This window comes from Rattus norvegicus, chromosome 5 (genome assembly GCF_021556685.1).
Source record: "Rattus norvegicus strain SHRSP/BbbUtx chromosome 5, alternate assembly SHRSP_T2T, whole genome shotgun sequence".
Lineage (NCBI taxonomy): Eukaryota > Metazoa > Chordata > Mammalia > Rodentia > Muridae > Rattus > Rattus norvegicus.
In genome coordinates this window covers 154211259-154232850 of record NC_141538.1, presented here as the reverse complement: position 1 = coordinate 154232850, position 21592 = coordinate 154211259, and the positions used below count along the sequence as shown (strand labels likewise).

Below are 21592 nucleotides of genomic sequence, written 5' to 3'. Positions count from 1 at the left end.
CTGAGCCATCTCTCCAGCCCCCTGGACTCATTTCTGAAACTGGTTTTGACTAGTTTTTAACCACAAAAGCAGAGGGTTAAAAAAGTGGCTGTGTTCAGCCAGGTGTAGCAGGCTATCCCTGGAACCCTAGTACGCAGAAGGTGGAGGTAAGAGGATTGAGTCAAAGAGGGCCAGTCTGGGCTATCTAATGAAACTCATTAGATACAAAACACAAAACAAATACCAAACAGACTTCAAATCAGGCCAAAAACGTGGTTCAAGAGCACAGATGCTTGCCACCAAGTTTGATGACTACGTTATATTCCTACATGGTGAAAAGAGAGAACAGACTCCTGTGAGTTGTACAAGCACGCTTGTGCACACACACACACACACACACACACACACACACACACACTCTTTAAAAAGTAAAAACTGAGGGGTTGGGGATTTAGCTCAGTGGTAGAGCGCTTGCCTAGCAAGCGCAAGGCCCTGGGTTCAGTCCCCAGCTCCGAAAAAAAAAAAAAAAAAAAAGAAAAAACTGTGATCCTGGAAATTTGGTGACCATCATCTTGTAACTAAACTTACATCCCCTTCCCCCCATTGCTAGTGCCGTAGGTCCCAATCATCCCAGATGATAGCCAGAGTGACTAGACTATCGGGCAATCCCAGACTTTCAGCAAGTGAAGCTGGGGCCCAGGAAAGAGCTACCGAGCTAATCACAGACTGATGGGAAAGACAGTGATGTTTAAAGCTACGATTCTGGATGAGTGTTCATGCCTGTAGCTAATTTACTCAACACAATGACTTCTGTGTGTCTCACCTTTCTCTCCCCTATGGTGTTCTGGGAGGATGTGTTTCAGGATTACTATTGGATGAGCACAAAACTGGGTCACTTCCTAACCTCGTCTGGACTTGATAGCTTTCAGCTCTTTCAGCCTCTGTTTTCATCATCTTCAAATTGGAGATCACCTTAAGTTAGAGTCTCTCCCTTAAAGTTCAGGGGAACTGGCTCTGTGGGTGAAGTGTTTGCTGCACCCGAGTAGGATCCTTTACATGGGTGTAGGTCCCAACACCCATGTAAATGCTGGGCTTGAGGACATGTGTCTATGGCTCACACACGCACACACACACACACACACACACACACACACACACACACACCACTGCCTGCAGGAAGAACTGCATAATATCCTTTAGTACGATGTCTGAGACTGTGATGGGAAAACAAGAATAATTCATGACCTTGAGCTGTTCTGAAGCAGAATGGAGTTTGCTCATTAATGGGAATAGCACCTCAAGATATTCCTGAATGAACATGTTTGGGCACCCTGTTCTTCATCAACCTAGTTTGGGCACCACCAAGCCAACTGTGAAGGGAAAGGAATCTTCAGAAATGTCAGTAACTCCCTCAGCACCCTCGGGGTTCTCCCCTGGATAAAGGAAGGAGGGAGGAAGTGGTCTACTTTGAAGGCAAAATCATTCCAGCCATAGAGTGTGACTTCAGTTTATATATATATATATATATATATATATATATATATATTATATATGAGTACACTGTAGCTGTCTTCAGACACACCAGAGGAGGGCATTGGATCCCATTACAGATGGTTGTGAGCCACCATGCGGTTGCTGGAAATTGAACTCAGGACCTTTGAAAGAGCAGTCAGTGCTCTTAACCACTGACCCATCTCTCCAGCCCACCTGTTGAGTTCTTTTTTTTTTAAGATTTTATTTATTTTATGTGAGTACACTGTTACACTGTTGCTGTCTTCATGCACACCAGAAGAGGGAATCAGATCTCATTACCAATGGTTGTGAGCCACCATGTGGTTGCTGGAAACTGAATTCAGAACCTCTAGGAAGAGCAGTCAGTGCTCTTAACCCCTGAGCCATCTCTCCAGCCCACCTGCTGAGTTCTTGAATCACATTTTCACCTACTATTCAGTGTGACTAATAAACAGATACTGTCCTCCCCACAGAGCAAAAGGAAAGGTGTCAGAATTGGAGAAAGTAACTTTTCTGGGGCAGACCCAGCATTTGCACCCCAGGTCTGGTGGTGATTATAGCCTTCTATCAAGAAAGTAGTGGTGGGCTGTGGGGATGACTTAGAAGCTAAGAGCGCTTGTGCAGGCACAGGACAGAGTTCAAATCCCTAGCAGTCACATCAAGGCCAAGCACAGTCCTAGGTATGCAGCAAGCCCACCTTTGGAAGGTGGCACCCAGGAGTTTGCTGACCAGTTAGCCTAGTCTAAATGGGGAGCCTCAGGTCCAGTGAGAGACTGCATCAAAAAATAGGACCCTGAGCTGGATGGCCCACACTTTTATCCCAAGAATCCGGAGGCAGAGGCAGTTGAATTTCTGCTGAGTTTTATGCCAGCCTGAACTACACAGTGAGTTCCAGCCAAAACTAGATAGTGAGGTACTATTTATTAAGGGAGGGAGGGAGGAAAGGAGGGAGGGAGGGAAAGAGAGAGAGAGAGAGAGAGAGAGAGAGAGGGGCTGAGACCATAGAAGACACCAAATGCAAATGCAAATGTCCTCTCTGGCCTTTTCCTCAGCCAGTAACACACAATAGATAGGTAGATAGGTAGATAGATAGGTGGATAGGTGGATAGATAGATAGATAGATAGATAGATAGATAGATAGATAAATGTAAATAACGAAATAACTAAGTAAATCTAACACCAGACTCGGTGCATGCCTTTATTCCCTGAATTTGGAATTTGGAGGCAGGAGGATCAGGAGTTGAAGGTACATAGATCATCTAAGGTCAGCCTGGGGTACATGAGAACTTATCTCTAAAAAAAAAATAGACGGAAAGGAGGAGAGAGAGAAGGAGAAAGCAGGGGCTGGATAGAGGTAAGAGGGAGTCAGCGGGAGAGAGGAGGCAAGCTTTGCTGTGCTGTCGACCCCGCCTTATTCACCACTCCGGAGAGAGGTGGCCGCTTAGGGAAGAAAGCGCACGCTTTGTTCCGGAGGGGAGGATTCGCGTCCCTGCTACGCGTCCCCAGCCCGTCAGCTTCCACGCTTGAACTGTATCACTCATCCCCACCGCCAGCGTCAAGCTTTGCTGGCGCAGGTCCCACGTCAATCCCTCCCGGCCCCGCCCTCTGCTCCGCGCGCGCATGCGTCGCGCAGGGGCGCCTTTTACGACGCTTCGGTCGCGGCGCTTGGCGGCCGGCGCGGAGTCGAGTGAGCTCCGGGTGAGCGGCGGGGCCGAGAGAGTCGGGGGTGACCCTGCGGGCCGCGTCGCCATGTCGCACGGCCACAGCCACGGCGGGGGCGGCTGTCGCTGCGCCGCCGAACGCGAGGAGCCGCCGGAGCAGCGCGGCCTGGCCTACGGGCTGTACCTGCGCATCGACCTGGAGCGACTGCAGTGCCTCAATGAGAGCCGCGAGGGCAGCGGCCGCGGCGTCTTCAAGCCGTGGGAGGAGCGGACCGACCGCTCTAAGGTGGGCGGCCCGGGCGGGTCCGGAGCCGCGGGGCCTCGCAGGGTAGCCAGACAGAGGAACTGAGGCCCAGAGGAGCAGTTGGGTGCGTCGCCTCCATTCCTAGGCGGCGAGGGCATGTGAGAGAGGAGAGCAGAGAAAACTGACTGCTTCTCCCTCTGACCATTGGTCCAAATGGCTGTTCGATCGCCTCTCCTGGCCTGGGGTCGGGATCTGTATTTCTAACCTGGAACCCAGACTCCTTTGAGAACCATTTGAAGGTTCCCCAGAAGGATACACATAAGCACTGGTCTTTGAGTTCGCAGCCCGGAAAACCCCTATTAGAATCCCTCTTGAGGGGTCATGATGATTAGAACACGGAGACTCAGCAGCTCCAAGCCATTAGGACCTGGGCGCGGGTTGGTGGTCCATTTGCATTGCGACCCAGCTAGTAGATAAAGGAGGCAAAATGCCCGAAATTGTGGGTTCTCAGCAGATATTTGTTGCTTTCTCCCCCTGTACCCCAGTTTGTTGAAAGTGATGCGGATGAAGAGCTTCTGTTTAATATTCCGTGAGTATCTCCTCGGCTCTTGCCTCAGGCAAACTAGGCTGTAGCCAGTTTTCTCATCAGATGGGTTCATTTATTGGCTATGTTAAGAGTGCACATCTGTTTCTAGAAGTGGGATGGATTCCTTTGGTGGGTTTGAGAAAAAAAGTATCATAGCTTTTTGTGTGTGTGACTGGAAACATGCATTTGTTGAATTGATAACCGAGGTAAATTTCTTGGAGTTGTGGAATGACAGGGTCTTGGAAAGGACCACAGGTGTCAGATGAGCCGACTGAGCTTAAGAGAGGCAAGGGTCTTGTCGGGGTCATACGGCTGCTCAGGGTTCCATCCCGGGTAGACAACCTTCTTTTTTGAATTCTGGCAGATTTACGGGCAATGTCAAGCTCAAAGGCATCATCATAATGGGAGAAGACGATGACTCACACCCTTCGGAGATGAGACTGTGAGTAGTAGCAAGGGCTGAGGCCCTGGGGAAACTCCTACTCAGCTTTCTTTTGGTATATTTTATTCCAGGGATTAGGGGGATGGCTCAGTGGATTAGAGGGCTTGCTGCATCAAGGGTGAGGATCAGGGTTCAAATCCCCAACACAAGTTAAAAACTGGTATGGTCACCATGCTGTGGACATTGGAGAGAGCAGAATTCCTTGGGCTCAATAGAGGTCAGCATAGCTCTAGGTTCAAAGAGAGACCCTGTCTCAGGGGAATGAGGTGAAGAGGGATAAAGGAGGATACTTGACGGCTACCTTTGACCTCTTTGTGCATCCCCCCCCACACACACACACACACACAAATAGATTGGTCAAGCTGGCTGTGTCGGTACACACTTTAATCCTAGCACTCAGGAAGCTAAGGCAGGAGAATTGTTGTGAGTTCAATGGCTTGGCCTTGTTCTTAGTTACATTGAAATGCATGTATTGCTTCCTGAATTGATTATATAAGTGTGTGTGTGTGTGTGTGTGCGAGTGTGACACACACACACATCTTTATTTTTGAGACATGATCTTATGTCTTCTGAACTCCTACCTCCAAGTTATAGATATGTGCCACCATGCCCAGATGACTATTTCTTTTGAGACAGGTTCCCCTTGTGTAGCTCTGGCTGGCCTGGAACTTGTTATATAGACCAGGCTGTCCTGGAAGTCACAGAGATCTACCTTTCTCTGTATTCTGAGTGCTTCCCTGCCCAGTTGGTTTTCTTTTGTGTTTTATGGTGCTGGGGATAGAACACTGGGCCTCGTAAGTGCTAGGTAACTGCTCTACCATGAGCCTTGTCCCCAGCCCAGTTACTGTCTTAGTGTAAACATCCTTGGAGTCTGCTCCTCAGCTCTTCCACATGCTGACCGTATGAAGTCGTCTTTGCAGTTGCTGTCGATGACTTTGTAGCTCCCTTAACCTAGCTGCAGGTCCCAAATGATCCTTATGGCTGCTCTTACTCTATACAGTTACCGTCTTTGCCCTGTTTTGCTAACGTGGGGTTGCTCTATTCGCCTCCGTGTGGCCTCAGCTAAGTTCCAGATCTGTTGTTGTCACCATTGGTAGTCCTCCCTTCTGGACAGTTTGCCTTTCTGAAAGAAGAGGAATCTGCTTTGTGAGTTCTGAGAAAACATTGAAAATTGTCAGGACAGGGCCAGGAGCCTCATAGCTCAGTCCTTGCCTGGCAGTCACAAGGACCTGAGTTATACCTCTGGCCTCCGGGTGAAAATGGTGATGAAATGTGCTTTGTAATAATCCCAGTCCTGGGAAACAGGAGACGGGAGCCCCTTGGGCTCACTGGTTAGACGGCTCTCAACTGACTGGTAAGCTCTAGGCCAATAAGATGCTGTTCAAGAGAGGTGGATGGCATTCAATCCAAGGTTGTCCTTTAGCTGCCACACAAGCACACAGACACACAGATACACACACACACACTCTCTCTCTCTCTCTCTCTCTCTTCCTCTCTCTCTCTCTCTCTCTCTTAGTGGAGGGATAGCTCAGTGGTTAAGTATACTGGCTGCTTTTCCATTCCCAGCACCCACCTGATGGCTCACAACCATGTCTTAACTCCAGTTCCAGGGGATCTGACACCCTCTTGTCCTCTGAGGGCACTGGATGCAAAGATGGGGTGCAGACATACATGCAGCAATCATATACATAAAACAATTGAAAGGAATGAAGGGACCAGAGAGAAGTGGTTCAGGGATTGAGAGCACTTAGTGGACGTAGAGGACGGAGGGTTGATTCCCAGCACACACATCAAGTGGCTCACAGTTGCCCATAGCTGCAGTTCCAGGGGACCCAACATCCTTTTCTGGTGTCCTTGGTCACCTGCATGCATGGGACACATAGGCATAAACCTACACAGGCACACACTTAGACACGTAACAGATCTTTAGAATATAGAAGCAGTATTTCATGCCTAGAACCCCAGCATTAGGAAGGCAAAGATAGGAGGACTGCTGAGAATTTAAGGCTAGTTGGGGCTCTCTACAGTCAGCTCCAGGCCAGCCTGGGATACGGAATGACACCCTGTTATAAGAAAATATCTGTAAAAGTTTTAAAATAATAAGATTTTCAATCTGGGACTAAGGTTGTGTAGCTCAGTGGTAGGAAGCTTAGCATGCATGTGTGAGTTCCCAGGTCCCGTCCCTGTCACTCTTGGAGAGGACCAAAGTTCATTCCCCATACCCACATTGGATGGCTCACAATCATCTGTAACTCCAGCTCCAAGGTATCAGACACCCTCTGCTGGCCTCCTTGGTTACACACACCTGTGTGGTGCTGACCCACATAGGAGCACACATAAATAAAAATAATAAAAATAAATCTTTAAAAGCATATCTCTGTGTTGAATCATTTGAAGGAAAGTAGATGTTTACCTGATAATTTTGATACTTTTTGGATACTAAGTTACTGCTGGAGTGGCTGCTGTCTCCCTGTAGCTCTCCGTTAAGAGTACCAGCTGTGGGGTTGGGGATTTAGCTCAGTGGTAGAGCGCTTGCCTACAAGGCCCTGGGTTCGGTCCCCAGCTCCGAAAAAGAAAAAAAAAAAAGAAAAGAAAAGAAAAGAAAAGAAAAGAAGAGAAAAGAAGAGAAAAGAGTACCAGCTGTGGCTCAAAGTGAGTTCATTTTCATGCTCTATCCTTAGGAGCTGCTCCATGACTTGCAGACAGTGTTTATCTCTATGCTTTGATTTGTCTTATGGATATGAGTGTATGCGTGTAAATGTGTATGTGCAATGACCTGTAGTGGTCAGAAGAGGGTTCTGGACCCCCTGGAACCTGAGTTACAGGTGGTTGTGAACCACCATGTGGGACTGGGAACCCAAACTGATTGCTCTTAACCTCTGAGACATAGTCCCTTGATGTATGCCCCCCATCCCCCATCCCCCATCCCCCGGGTTTCTCCGTGTAGCCCTGGCTGTCCTGGAATTCACTCAGAACTCAGAGATCCATCCACCTGCGTCTGCCTCCTGAGTGCTGGAAATCGAAAGTATGTGCCACCATGCTATGCCTGATAGGGGTTTTTTTTGTTTGTTTTTGTTTTTGTTTTTGTTTTTTTGGTTCTTTTTTTTTTTTCCCCTCTTCGGAGCTGGGGACCGAACCCAGGGCCTTGCGCTTCCTAGGCAAGCGCTCTACCACTGAACTAAATCCCCAGCCCCTTGTTTTTGTTCTTTTTTTGGGTTTGTTTTTGTTTTGTTGTTTTGAGACCAGGCCTCACATAACAGTCTCTAACTCACTGTGTAGCTGAAGCAGACCTTGAACTCCTGATCCTCCTGTTTTCATTGCTCAGGTGTACTACTGTGCCTGAGAAGCTTTTCCTAAGGCTTTGGTTTTTTTTTTTTTTTTTTTTTTTTTCCAGAGGGGATCTTATTCTGTCACACACACTGGCCTCAAACACAGGGCTGTGTTCCTGTGCCAGTCTTCTGCAGGCGGACATTGCTCACTGTGCCTGGTGATCAGTTGTTAACCACAGTTGCCCTCCTGTCCTGCGGGTGCTTGCTAGAGGGTGTTCCTTCTCCCTAGCTGCATCTTGCCCAGTTAGTTGGCGTCTTCCTCTGTGCTCACACCTCTCTGGCTCCAGTCGTTGCTTCTCTGCTCTTGTGTCATGACGTCAGCTTGTTTAGCTTCTGGGTGTGTGAGAGCGTGCAGCAGTGCACTGTGTTTAGTGTGAGAGTGTGCAGCAGTGCGCTGTGTTTACTGTGTGAGAGTGTGCAGCAGTGCGCTGTGTTTAGTGTGTGTGAGTGTGCAGCAGTGCGCTGTGTTTACTGTGTGTGAGTGTGCAGCAGTGCGCTGTGTTTACTGTGTGAGAGTGTGCAGCAGTGCGCTGTGTTTACTGTGTGAGAGTGTGCAGCAGTGCGCTGTGTTTACTGTGTGTGAGTGTGCAGCAGTGCGCTGTGTTTACTGTGTGAGAGTGTGCAGCAGTGCGCTGTGTTTACTGTGTGTGAGTGTGCAGCAGTGCGCTCTGTTTAGTGTGAGTGTGCAGCAGTGTGCTGTGTTTACTGTGTGAGAGTGTGCAGCAGTGCGCTGTGTTTACTGTGTGAGAGTGTGCAGCAGTGCGCTGTTTACTGTGTGTGAGTGTGCAGCAGTGCGCTCTGTTTAGTGTGAGTGTGCAGCAGTGTGCTGTGTTTACTGTGTGTGAGTGTGCAGCAGTGCGCTGTGTTTACTGTGTGAGAGTGTGCAGCAGTGCGCTGTGTTTAGTGTGTGTGAGTGTGCAGCAGTGCGCTCTGTTTAGTGTGAGTGTGCAGCAGTGCGCTGTGTTTACTGTGTGAGAGTGTGCAGCAGTGCGCTGTGTTTACTGTGTGTGAGTGTGCAGCAGTGCGCTGTGTTTACTGTGTGAGAGTGTGCAGCAGTGCGCTGTGTTTACTGTGTGTGAGTGTGCAGCAGTGCGCTCTGTTTAGTGTGAGTGTGCAGCAGTGTGCTGTGTTTACTGTGTGAGAGTGTGCAGCAGTGCGCTGTGTTTACTGTGTGTGAGTGTGCAGCAGTGCGCTGTGTTTACTGTGTGAGAGTGTGCAGCAGTGCGCTGTGTTTACTGTGTGAGAGTGTGCAGCAGTGCGCTGTTTACTGTGTGAGAGTGTGCAGCAGTGCGCTGTGTTTACTGTGTGAGAGTGTGCAGCAGTGCGCTGTGTTTACTGTGTGAGAGTGTGCAGCAGTGCGCTGTGTTTACTGTGTGAGAGTGTGCAGCAGTGCGCTGTGTTTACTGTGTGAGAGTGTGCAGCAGTGCGCTGTGTTTAGTGTGTGTGAGTGTGCAGCAGTGCGCTCTGTTTAGTGTGAGTGTGCAGCAGTGCGCTGTGTTTAGTGTGTGTGAGTGTGCAGCAGTGCTCTGTGTTTACTGTGTGTGAGTGTGCAGCAGTGCGCTGTGTTTACTGTGTGTGAGTGTGCAGCAGTGCTCTGTGTTTACTGTGTGTGAGTGTGCAGCAGTGCGCTGTGTTTAGTGTGTGAGTGTGCAGCAGTGCGCTGTGTTTAGCGTATTTCACTTAACGCCGTGTCCTCTAAGCTTGTCTACATTGCATCATGGACGGGTTTTATCCTTTTGTACTGAATAGGTCCCATAGCGTGCTCAGGTCACGTTCTCTATCCATTCATCTGTTGATAGGACTGAGGTGAGTCTGTTGGACATGGTGACTAGCGCCATGATCAGCAGCAGATGGCAGTAGGCGTGCAGATGTCTCTCCCAGATTGGTTTCCTTCCTTGGGGTATTTACCCAGTAAGGGAATTGTTAGCTCGTATGGTAGTTCTATTTCCTGTTTGGTTGGCTTTTGTTTGTTTCCTGTTGTCTTTTTGGCAGTAACTATTCTGAGAGGGTAAGATGAAAGGTTGCCATGGTTTAGGTCTGCATCTTCTTGGTTAGTGACTGAACGTTTTTCATATTCCTGTTGGCTTCTCGTAGTTTCCTTACGGAGTTCTGAGACAGGCATAACCCACACCGACCTTGGCCTCGGCTCTTCCTGGCCCTGCCTCTGTGCTAGGATTGCAGGAATGTGTCGTCACAGTCAGCTTGCCTGTCTTCTGAGAAGTTTTCAGATCCTCTAATCAGACTGTGTGCTCCTTTGTGCTTCAGCTGAGGTCCCTACATGCTTTGGACATTGTTTACCCGTGTGGGTGTGGCTTGCGTGCACTTCCTGTTCGTCTGTAAATCGAGCATGGGCTTTAACTACAGCGCTGCCCTGCCTCATAACTCATAACGCCGCGTGAGTGCTCTCCATCATTACCTGCTGCGGATGGATAGTCTGCAGACACACTTTGAAGCAAACACTCTCCTCAGATGACACACATCTCCCTTCCTTTGTGGGTGTGTTACTAAAACCCCGGAGTGACGTGGCACCAGGTGCTGCAGACCGTGTTAGCTGTTGGTGCTGTCGATGGGTTTTTAAAAAATATTTTCTTGGGGCTGGAGAGATGGCTCAGCGGTTAAGAGCACTGACTGCTCTTCCAGAGGTCCTGAGTTCAAAATCCCAGCAACCACATGGTGGCTCACAACCATCTGTAATGAGATCTGATGCCCTCTTCTGGTGTGTCTGAAGACAGCTACAGTGTACTCATAATAAATAAATAAATCTTTAAAAAAATATTTTCTTTACTCGCAGTTTTTGTTAACTTTCCAGAGCCTTTTATGAGTTTGTGGTCTTCTGTGTACCCTTTTTGAAATGGAAACCCCCAACTGTAGTATTTTAAGAAATACTGCTGGGCATGGTGGCACAGGCCTTTTCTTCCAGCATTTGAAGGCAGAGGCAGATGGATCTCTGCGTTCAGGGCCAGCCTGGTCTACCTAGCAAGTTCTAGGACAACCAAGGCTACATAATGGAGAGACCCTGTGTCCAAAAAAAGAAAAGAGAAGAGAAGAAAAAAGGGAAAGAAATAAAATAGGATGTTGTTCCAATGACTTGGACACAGAGCCCGCTTGAGTGTGAGCTGCCTGATCTTTCTCTTAACTGCGTCTGAGGTATTTTGCCGAGGTACGCATTTTCCACAAGTAAAGCTGCTTTAGTGCTGCACGTCTCGGTGTGGGCTGAATGCGCTGAGTTCATTCTTCTCTGCCCAGTCCCTGCTCGTGACCCAGGATCCCAAACCACTTGAAGATTTGCTGGATTGGGCTGCAGTTCCTCGCTTTTTTGTTGATTCTCCCTCCCAATCTTCTCTCTCTTTTTTCAAGGTGGGATTTGGGATCTTGCTCTGTTTCCCGGTACCCCGAATGAACTCTGACCAAGGGTTCCTCCTGCTTGGGTCTCCCTTGTCCCTCGAGAGGCCGCATTCTGCTCTGTAGTTGGCCTAAGGATGATTATATGTAAATGCCAGGAGAGCGCCATTCTGCCCTAGCTTTGATCTTTCGATGGAACTGAGACTAGTTGAACCATCAGCGGGGAGTTTTAAACCCTGAAACATCTAATAATGCATATTCCTTGACATTTCTTCTTCTTTTTTCTCCCCTCAGGTACAAGAACATTCCACAGATGTCATTTGATGATACAGAAAGGGAGCCAGACCAGACCTTTAGTCTGAACCGAGATATCACAGGAGAATTAGAGTATGCTACAAAGTAAGCATGGACATGTCCTCGTCTGCCTTTCCTTCATTCATTCTGGAGACAGGGCCTTGGTCTATAGCCCAGCCAGTCTTGAGCTTGGTCCTCCCACATCTGGCTCCCCAGAGTGCACGCTGCCTGCGCGTGGCTTTTCTTCACTTGCAGGGAGCACGCAGCGGGGAGCTTGCCTCTGTGTTTTGGCCAGTGTCCTGCTCTCTGAGCACTGGAAACGAGTTAAAACAGCAGAGAAAGCTTGATCCTTGGCAGAGATCAATGCACATCATGAACTCGTTGACTTGGAAGTATTGGGCTGTCCTGGGTGAGCAGCCAGCCATTGAGAAAGGTGTTTGCAGGATTCAGACTCCGTCACCTGCGTCCACCCAGTCCCTTCTTTTTTTAAGATTTATTTTGTGTATGTGAGGACATTACAGATGGTTGCGAGCCACCATGTGGTTGCTGGGAATTGAACTCCGGACCTCTGGAAGAGCAGTCAGTGAGCCATCTCCAGCCTGCTTGTCTGCCTGCCTTCTTTCTTTCTTTCTTTTTCCAGACAGTCTTGCTCTATATTCCTGGCTGGACTAGAATTCACTTGTAGACCAGACTGACATTAAACTTGTAATTCCCCTGCCTCTGCCTTCTGGGTATAGTGATGGCATATGCCACATTCCAGGCATGTGGCTTATTCGTCTCTCTGTCCTTTTGCCTCAGGTCCAACAGGTGCTTAGTACCTGGTTAGTTGCTGCTCTGAGGGAAACGGGCAAGGAAGGTCAGGTGTCCTGATACTTGCCTGGGAGTTGGGACTGAACTGTTGTCCTCCCTGATGGCGAGATGCATCCCATGTGGTAACCTGTGTCTTCTCTTCCATCCTCTAGAATTTCTCGGTTTTCCAATGTCTATCATCTTTCCATTCATATTTCAAAAAACTTTGGAGCGGATACCACGAAGATCTTTTATATTGGCCTGAGGGGAGAGTGGACTGAGGTAAGAGATTGGTAAACGTGTGTCTCTACCATGGTGCAGACAGGCCGAGGACAGGAACAAGTGAGGGACTGGCTGCTCTGTCTGTTCATGTCCCTTTGGTTTTGTTTGTTTTGTGACAGGCTGTCATTTTATGGCCGCAGGTGGCCTAGCTCTCATTCTGTAGACCAGTCTTGCCCGGGTCTCACGGTCCACGGCCTCTGCTTCCTCAGTGCCTGGCTTCTTTAGATGTTATCAAAGCGTTCTTTAGTGGATGGGCTATAAGTCCTCTTCTCTTTTTATTATACTGTATTTCCTGTATATGTGTGTGTAGACAGTTATATGTGTGTATGTGTGTGTAGACGGTTATATGTGTGTATGTGTGTGTAGACGGTTATATGTGTGTATGTGTATTTTGCTACAGGGCTCTCTTGCTTAGCACACAGGAGGCCATGGGTTGCACCCGTCACACGTTCTTGACAGTCTCTGGTTCTGGGCACCAGCAGATGCTCTTAGACAGGTTCCTGTTCTCACCTGGATTTTCTCAGCTGCTGGGAATCCTTGAGAGTGGATGGAGGTCTTTGCTGGCTTCTCAGGACTAAAGGCAGAGGGAACTTCAGACAGGACACGAGGCAGGGGACCTGACGAAGGACTGCTGCGGTGTGTGTGTTCTTCAGTGGTCACTGACCTCAGCTCTACCTTTCCTTGTAGCTTCGCCGGCATGAGGTGACCATCTGCAACTATGAAGCGTCAGCCAACCCAGCAGACCACCGGGTGCATCAGGTCACCCCACAGACACATTTCATTTCTTAAGGGCCACCAGGGCTCCCTCAGATGCGCATTAGTGAAGATGTGCGGCCACCTGCTGGGGAGGACAGAGGCTGCTCCAGCGAGAGTTGGATTTGCCTGCCGCAGCCGTGGTCCGGCTTTGTCTTGGGGTTGCTACAGGAACCTGGCCTGTGGAACCGCCTCACCACCGGGAGCGGTGCGGGTGCCAAGGGACAGCCTCTCTAAGGCACTGTAGACCTGGGTCTTAGGCTGGGTGGCATCTGACAGTCATGAATAATGCTCACTTTCCTAGTCTGGCCATGGATCCCAAGTATCTTCTCACTTGTGGCAGATTTCTTGTGTGGTTTGTCCTTTTTAAAAAAGGAAGCTTCCTCAGCTGTAGGAAACCTTCCGAAACCTGAGTTTTGTGTTTGAATTAGCCATCAGGAGGATCTCCAACGAGAAACACACGTCCCTGCTTGCTGCTCCTCCTGTCACTGCTTAGCATTTGTGTCCGGGTGCCCAGCTGGTGTCATATCACACACAAGTGTCCCATGACTGGTTGGAAAGGAAGGAATCTCCTGTAGGTGACACTTGGGGAAGGCCTTTCACACTGTCTAGCCAAATAGTTGGGAGAACATGGAGTCCTTTCTGTGTGGGTGACCTGTGTGGGGTAAGATTGAGACCTGGTAAAAATTCCCCTCGGGACCTCCTTGGTGTTTACTTGCTTCTACTCGTGTTGTAAACCCAGTGCTGGAGTCTGAAGACCCTGCTCCTTCTGTTCATGGCTTTCATTCACTGTGTGACTAATGAGCTTCCTAATAAATCCTTAGAGACTAACGTCTGTCTTGTCTTCAGTGCTCTCGGTAGTATTGTGAGACTTCCGTCTCACCAGGAACTGAACTGGGCTTGAATCTTGTTTTCTTAGGTAGATCAGGAACGTTACAATTTAATAAACACTATATACCAGTTCCTCCGGGAAGGGTCCAGCCTAATTCTGGACAATACAGTAGAAACATCCCTACCTCTGCATTGTGTGAAAAGGATGCTGGGGTTAGAGATCGAAGTTCCATTTCTCATGAGGGGGAGTAACTTAGGGAATACCGTGTAGAAACAAAGAGGCTGTGGGCTGGACAGATGGCTTGTTAGTTAAGAGCGTTCACTGCTCTTCCAGAGGACCCGAGTTGGCCTCAACCTGCATGGCAGCTCAGTACCTACTGTTAATTCTAGCTCCAGGGGATCAGATGCTCTCTCCTGGCCTCCGTCAACATTTCATCACATGGTACCCGGACCTCACTTGCAGGTGAAACAACCATACGCAAACAATAATCTTAAACATGGGAGAGGTTCTGGAGGCACCACGAGAAGGGCGGGCAGAGACAGATACTGAGAGCAGTTGCTTCATGGTGAACACAGTGCACTTGGCAAGACTTCCGGTGGCTGAAAGCATCCAGGACCCCACTTTTTTCAGAAAGTAGGAAGAGCAAATGCTGAATCTGGAGAATTCTCTGAAGAACACTCATCCTTGTCAGGAGGATGTTGCCCACTTTCTCCCGATCTTGAAAAATGGTCTTTGGCTTTTAAGCCTTGTTGGGAATCAAAGTTCTGAAGTAAATAGAACGTGCACTCAGACTCTCTCCAACCTGTTTTCAGGAAAATTCTAGAAAGGCTAGTGTCAGGGTGTAGCTCCCTGGGACAGTACCTGTCTAGCATGTTCATGGCCTGGGATGGGTTCCTAGCATCAAGATAAAGGCCATTTAAGGTTTTTGGATTAAGAGGAAAAGTAAAGTTAGCCTCAAAATAGCCGTGGAGATGGCTCTGTGGGTAAAAGTGTTTGCTGCTCAAACCTGACAGTCGGAGTTGGGAATCCCAGAGTCCAGTTGAAAAGCCACAGGCCATGTCTATAATCCCAGTGAGCTAGGCAGAGACAGGGCATTCCCCTCGAAGCACTTGGGCCAGCTTGGCTGGAGTACACAATGCGACAGCAAACCAGAGACTGCCTCAGTAACAAAGTGCGGGGCATGGTGGTTCATGTCTGTGTTCCCAGACCTTGAGAGGCAGAGGCAGGTACAACATCTCTGTAAGCTGAAGGCCAGGCCGGTCTACAGAGCAAGGTCTCAGGACTGGTGTCTTGGGTTTGCTCTCTGACATGTGATCAGCACAGGGACGCATAGCATTCATAGGAAGCACCCAATACATCAAGAAATTAGCCTGTTTGTTCCACTAATAGATGCACACAGGTAGCTCCTGGAACTGAGCCTGGAGACTTGACACATCTCTTGCCAAAGTGCCACTGTGGCTCATGAAGAGAATACAGGAGGAGCTGTTGTTTCATCCGCAGACCAATCCAGCAGGATCCTGCGGGAAACGGGTTTGCTGTGTTGCTTTCTTCTCGTTTTATCCCTTCTTTTGCGACACCCGCTTCTAGGTCTTTGGCTTGCCTTGATCCCCATATTTTAAGCGTCATCCCCATGACCTGAATACAAGAATAAGCTGCTTCTCTGTCTGGAGGGAAGTGTTTCTGTTGATGGTCTAAGCTTGTGTTGCTTTGAGTTCTCAGGGGAAAAGCAAAACAAAAAATTAGTGTAGGTTAAGCTGGAAAAATGAGTCCTCCGCAGCTAAGGGACCCCTGTGACTCATTTCCTGTTTTCGGATCCCTAAAGGTTCTCTCCAATTCAATCCTTCAGTTCAGCTAGTCTCTCAGCCTGGACTCCAAGCCCAATTTCCACTTTACCAGTGTGACTCAGTGGTGACCAAATGAAGCCCTTTTGTTCTTAGTTCCAGCTGGTGGCATTTTGTGCAACCTGCAAGGCATCACTTGTCAAGGACAGTGTCAAGCCAACCCTGCCAGTGTACCAGTATCCTGATACGGCCTACATACTTTCCCAGGGTCCTTCTTCAAGTGGTTAATGCCTCACACTGTGATTTTACAGTGTTCAAAGCAAGTTTACGTGGCCTCACTGGAGCCTAACTGCAAAGTTATGAAATAGCAGGTGGTTATTATCATTTTATAGCTGAGGAAGCCGGTCAGGAAAGGCAGATTACAGTGTAATCTTGAGGTTGCTATTTATTTACTTCCTTTCCCCAAGCCTTAGTTTCCTCATCTTTAAAGATAAGAGTGGAAGACGGGGTGATCTCAGGTCTTCAGGTCAGGGTGTATAATGCCATCCAAGATCCCGTGAAACTGAGATCAAATTGAAAAACAGTATGGAGGGCGAAGAAGGAGAAAGATGAACAAGGAGAAAGAGCTAAAGTACAACAGGAGGCGTGAAGCTAAAAGCATTCACCAGTTTTGTGAGGGAAGCCAAACTCTGAAGACACAGTGTTCCACTAAAGTAACCATTTTTCTACATATGCACACGATAGATACTGCGGACTAGAGACATAAGCAATAAAATGTAATAAAACAAGACAGTGGTGACCATCCAAGACCACACCTGGAAGTGTGCCCTGCCCCATGGGTGTGGGAAGACGGCCAACTTTATGCTTAAGAATACTGAGGAATGCCTCTCCTCCAGGACGGAGGTCCACCAGGAGGACTTGGCTGGTAGGACATATGGGAAATCCCGTGCCATGTCCAGACGCTGTAGGTGGCAGCGTCGCATCACAGGGAGTGGTCCCACTGTGGGCAACATGGCAGCTTCTACCCTGGAAAGCTGGACTCGCTTCCGGGTTCCGTACTGTTGGCCGGGCTACTTCCGGCAGCAGGATGGCTGGGTTCCCGGGACTCGAACGGAAGTTCCGGCGGGGGCGGCCGAGGGGGAAGAGTGTGTGTCTGTGCGGGAGAAAGGGGAGAATCGCCCGAACGGTCGCGGAAGCTCCTGGGAGTGAGGTACCCAGGCGATCGCGCAGCGAGGCTGTGAGGGTCCCGGGGCGGCCGCGGGGAGTGGCTGGAGGGCGCTGTCCAGTTCTGGGACGGCCGGGCCAGGGGCTGCGCGCGTGGCGGGAGAGCGGCCGCGCGCTGGGCTGTGGGAGACCCCATTGTGGGGCGGAGGCTTACCAGGGTCAATGCCCCTTTGTGGGCAGGTGCGAGCCGTGGGACAGGGCAGCAAATGCCACTGTAGGGATGTAATGACCCTGGATCAGAACCCAAGTTCCCACTGTGGAGAATGGGAGACGACGGGTCATCATCCTTTGGAGAGTGGGATCCGGGTGGAGGTGGGAGTCCCCAGAGCCTAGCAGGAAGGGTATCCTAGCTTAGGGTGTCAAGAGTATTCCCTGTGGGGAGGGGAACCCCAGAGTCAGAGGTGTGGAAAGAGGCTGTGTGATCATCCTACGGTGAGGAGGGGCAGTCGGGGTCAGAGCTGGAGGGTGGGAGTCTGAGGGAGGGCGGGGCGCCCTTAAGACACTTCTGAGGCAGGTAGCGGAAGCTTCCGGAGTTTGGAGGCTGCTAAGGATGGGGAGGGGCCAGGCAGCTTGATAGTCTTTTGTGTTGGGAGTCCCAACACCTGTTCATTTGGGGACCCATTTGAAGTCAGTGACAGCAGCAACAGCAGGTAGCCCTGTGGAGGTGGGAAAGCCTGGCGCACCTGGCTGTGGTGGAGGATGGCAGAAAGGAGTTGTTAGGCTCTCGTGGGACATGGGTGACTTCCAGAGGCCCTGGGAATTTCTTACTGAACCAGGCTGCTGTGAAGACCGGATAGGGGTTGGATAGGAGGGAGGAGAGAAGGAAGGAGAAGATGGAATGTAAGTGGGACTGAAAGCCTGTTTTTAGCGGTTTTCCTCCATCTCTCTTTAGGGCAGGACTTAGGAAAGAGGGGTTCCAGGAAAGGGATTTCTGGGACCTTGGAAGGATGCAGTTAGCACTCGGAGACTTACAGAGGGCAGGCTGCAGGAAACGCCCTGCCTTCCCTTAACCCTCACCCTTTACATTTCCAGCCCCTAAACCCTGTACCAGCCTTTGGCTTTGAGGTTGGGTCAGAAACCAGGCGTGCCGGTTCTAGACCCAGAGGATGGCTGCCCTGCTTCTCAGTCTTGGGATGGAGTCAGCTTACTTTCTTTTCTCCTTCCTTTCTTTCTTTCTTTCTTTCTTTCTTTCTTTCTTTCTTCCTTCCTTCCTTCCTTCCTTCCTTCCTTTCTTCCTTTCTTTCTTTCTTTCTTTTTTTAAAGATTTTATTTATTTTATATATAAGTACACTGTAGCTGTCTTCAGACACACCAGAGGAGGAGGACATCAGATCCCATTACAGATGGTTGTGAGCCACCATGTGGTTGCTGGGATTTGAACTCAGGACCTCTGGAAGAGCAGTTCATGCTCTTAACCACTGAGCCATCTCTCCAGCCCTCTTTCTTTCTTTCTTAAAATTTATGTTTTATGCATATTGGTTTTGTGTCTGCATTTATGTCTTTATGAGGGTGTCAGATCCCCTGGAACAGGAGTTACAGACAGTTGTGAGCTGCCGTGTGGTTGCTGGGAATTGAACCTAGGTCGTCAGGAAGAGCAGCCAGTGCTCTTAACCGCTGAGCCATCTCCAGTTCTCTGGGGCTAACTTTCTACCCCTCTGCCTGAGATTCCTTTCTGCCTTTGTTTCCTCTCTGCTCAGAATTGAACCCCTGGTACTGTGTGAGGCCGATGGCCTGGGCGGGCTTCTTAGTCCAGGAGGTGTCACTCGTCTGACTTTGCTTTTGACCTCCCACCTTCTCTTGTGCAGGCCCAGCCTGCAGGAAGCCCTGCAGTGTATGTGTGGTAACAACATGTCTGTGCCCCTGCTCACCGACGCAGCCACCGTGTCCGGAGCTGAGCGGGAAACGGCCGCGGTAAGGGGCCCGCAAGTGGTGCTGTGGGCAGTGTGGGAAACATGGAGGTGGCTGTCTGAGAACAGCATAGCCTGAAGCTAGGAGGGGTTAATAATCTCTTGGCGCTCCCTCCCCCTACTCCTTGGCTTCCCCCAAGTCTGAGGGGATGGGGGGTGGGTGAGCTGGAGTTGGAGGTCTAAAGGGGGACCTTCCCGTCCCACTTCTGACTTTTTCCCCCAGGTTATTTTTTTACATGGACTTGGAGACACAGGGTGAGTGAGATGAGGGGCGGGTGTCCCTCCATCGGGTAGGGCTGGAGGGCCATTGTCCTACACCATCGACTCTTCTTCCTTCCCACAGGCACAGCTGGGCTGACGCCCTCTCCACCATCCGGCTTCCTCATGTCAAGTACATCTGTCCCCATGCGTGAGTGTCACCCCAGCTGGAGAGGAGTGTCGGGGGTGTCCTCTAGTCCTAGGCCTGTTCTCTTCATCAGCTGCCTCCTGGGGCTTAGGCTTAAAGCAGTCGGGCCATGTCAGTCTTAGCTCTAGGAGCCCTAGGAATGGGCTCCAGTTCCGCTTTCTACCCCTAAGGCTTCCTAGACCCAAGACAGCTTAAAAGGAGCCTTGCTTCCCCAAGTACTCACCCGGAGCTGGACCCCGGAGCTGGGCCTTGGTCTCTGCTTCTCCATCGTTACCGCTGATGCCCCAACCCCAGCCTCCAGCCCCACGTGGCAGGTTGCCTGGCAACACTTGAAACACAGGGCCTGCCTGCTGGGAGGGGCTCCCAAGGGCAGATCTGCCCATTCCCTGGCTCTACTGATGCTGCCTTATCTCTCCTGAGACCTTTCCACCTTCCCTCCCCAGGCCCAGGATTCCTGTGACACTCAACATGAAGATGGTAATGCCCTCCTGGTGAGTTTGGGGATGAGATGGAAACTTGGGCAGCTGCAGGGGCTGCCGGGAGCTTCCAACAGCTACTGCCTCTGCTTGCCCAGGTTTGACCTGATGGGGCTGAGTCCAGATGCCCCAGAGGATGAAGCCGGCATCAAGAAGGCCGCAGAGAACAGTAAGGCCCCAGCTCTCCCACTGCGTTCCCTCCCCTTCCCCCTTCCCAAAGCACCGGGCAGTGCCCACCTGCTCCCTTCAAGCCTCCAGCAGTCTCCTTCACCCGGTCATACCCTCCCCCCCAGTCAAGGCTTTGATTGAACACGAGATGAAGAACGGGATTCCTGCCAACCGAATCGTCCTGGGTGGCTTTTCGCAGGTGAGGTGAGGGGGAGGGGAGGTGTGTGTGTGTGTGTGTGTGTGTGTGTGTGTGTGTGTGTGTCCGTCTTTCCTGACCTGTCATTCTCTTCTCCCAGGGTGGGGCCCTGTCCCTCTATACAGCACTTACCTGCCCCCACCCTCTGGCCGGCATCGTGGCTTTGAGCTGCTGGCTGCCTCTGCACCGGAACTTCCCCCAAGTGAGTATCCTCCCAGGGCCCTCCTCTCTCTTCCGAGGGTCCCTGTGGCTTGGGCACCATGCTGCATGTGGCACTGACCCTGTCCTGGCAATTCTGTCTGGCCCACAGGCAGCCAATGGCAGTGCCAAGGACCTGGCCATCCTTCAATGCCACGGCGAGCTGGACCCCATGGTACCTGTTCGGTTTGGGGCCCTGACAGCTGAGAAGCTCCGGACAGTTGTCACACCTGCCAGGGTCCAGTTTAAGACATACCCAGGTGTCATGCACAGCTCCTGTCCTCAGGTCAGTGGAGATAACCTACTCCTGTGCGCCCCCTCCTCCTCCCATCGTGGGACCTCACAATCTCCCTCCATCCCAGGAGATGGCAGCTGTAAAGGAATTTCTGGAGAAACTTCTGCCTCCGGTCTAACTAGCTGCTGGCTCCCATCGTGGTCCCCAGCTCACAGGGGACCCAGCAAGCAAGGATCTGAGCCGGTCGAGCCCCTGTCCCTTCTCTTCCTACCCTATTCTCTTCCCACAGGCCTCTGGGGCAGGTCGCCGAGGCTGGCCAGGCCTTCCTGCTGGCCTCGGTCATCTGGAAGTCAGCAGCAGGGGTGGGCTGCTCTCTTACCCCACTTCCCCAGAGGCGGGCCCCAGCAGCAGTATTGGAGGGGCTGAAGGCAGCGGGAGAAAGGGGCCCAGCTGCTGACCCGCTCACTCAGGACCTCACCCACTAGCCCCGCTTTGGGCCCCCTCCTGTGACCTCAGGGTTTGGCCCATGGGGCCCTCAGGGGCCCCTTCCCCCGTGATTCTGCCTGGATAATCGTCTCTCCTGCCTCACTGCAGCTGCTTCTGTCACGAATGTGTCCATGGCCCCGGGGCCCTTGCTGCTGTAGGCTGCCTGCTGCTGGGCAGGCTGGTCAGTGAGGAGGTAGAGTCCCTCAGGGGCCTCCCCTCAGCCCCTCCCCACAGAGGGGCTGGGCCCTGCCTCCCCATGGCCCTTTCTTGCAGGCCTGGAGCCTGCAGGGCTGGATTGAGGTTCAAGGGCCCCCAATTCCCTGCTGTCTCACCCCCCATTATGTCCCCCCTTAGGGCCAGGGAGGTGGTGGGGGAGGAGTTGTGTCTTGTCTTCTGTCTTCATGTGGTTTTGGGTGTTTTTCTTGTTTTGTCCTGGATTCCGATAAAATTAAAGAAATTGCTTCAACTCT

The 21592-nt window shown here is 50.8% G+C and overlaps 2 protein-coding genes and 2 long non-coding RNA genes across 6 annotated transcripts; 2 read left to right on the top strand and 2 right to left on the bottom strand.

The window, feature by feature from the left end:
* Positions 1 to 3140: 3140 nt before the first annotated feature.
* Positions 3141 to 14044, top strand: Pithd1 (PITH domain containing 1). 2 transcript variants are annotated; one of them, NM_001399521.1, is made up of 6 exons: positions 3149 to 3438; positions 3942 to 3985; positions 4347 to 4424; positions 11390 to 11494; positions 12352 to 12460; positions 13148 to 14044. In NM_001399521.1, the coding sequence occupies exons 1-6, from the start codon at positions 3241 to 3243 to the stop codon at positions 13247 to 13249; spliced, it is 636 nt and encodes a 211-aa protein (NP_001386450.1). In that variant the 5' UTR covers positions 3149 to 3240; the 3' UTR covers positions 13250 to 14044. The 2 variants fall into 2 exon arrangements, 1 of the variants encoding a protein (NP_001386450.1); XR_015619563.1 differs by lacking the exons at positions 11390 to 11494; positions 12352 to 12460; positions 13148 to 14044 and adding exons at positions 7615 to 9074; positions 9310 to 10532 and having other exon boundaries at positions 3141 to 3438; positions 4347 to 6922.
* Positions 7118 to 10777, bottom strand: LOC148006106 (uncharacterized). The gene is made up of 3 exons (XR_015621237.1): positions 9324 to 10777; positions 8888 to 9122; positions 7118 to 8822 (listed from the first exon to the last, which is right to left on the bottom strand). It is a non-coding gene; the product is annotated as an uncharacterized LOC148006106 (long non-coding RNA).
* On the bottom strand, positions 13593 to 19668 carry LOC148006105 (uncharacterized). The gene is made up of 2 exons (XR_015621236.1): positions 19587 to 19668; positions 13593 to 16008 (listed from the first exon to the last, which is right to left on the bottom strand). It is a non-coding gene; the product is annotated as an uncharacterized LOC148006105 (long non-coding RNA).
* Positions 16977 to 21567, top strand: Lypla2 (lysophospholipase 2). 2 transcript variants are annotated; one of them, NM_031342.2, is given in 10 exon segments: positions 16977 to 17036; positions 18856 to 18961; positions 19181 to 19212; positions 19301 to 19366; positions 19807 to 19854; positions 19938 to 20008; positions 20133 to 20206; positions 20304 to 20405; positions 20514 to 20687; positions 20764 to 21567. In NM_031342.2, coding segments are annotated over 9 exon segments (696 nt in total). In that variant the 5' UTR covers positions 16977 to 17036; positions 18856 to 18883; the 3' UTR covers positions 20815 to 21567.
* Positions 21568 to 21592: the final 25 nt, after the last annotated feature.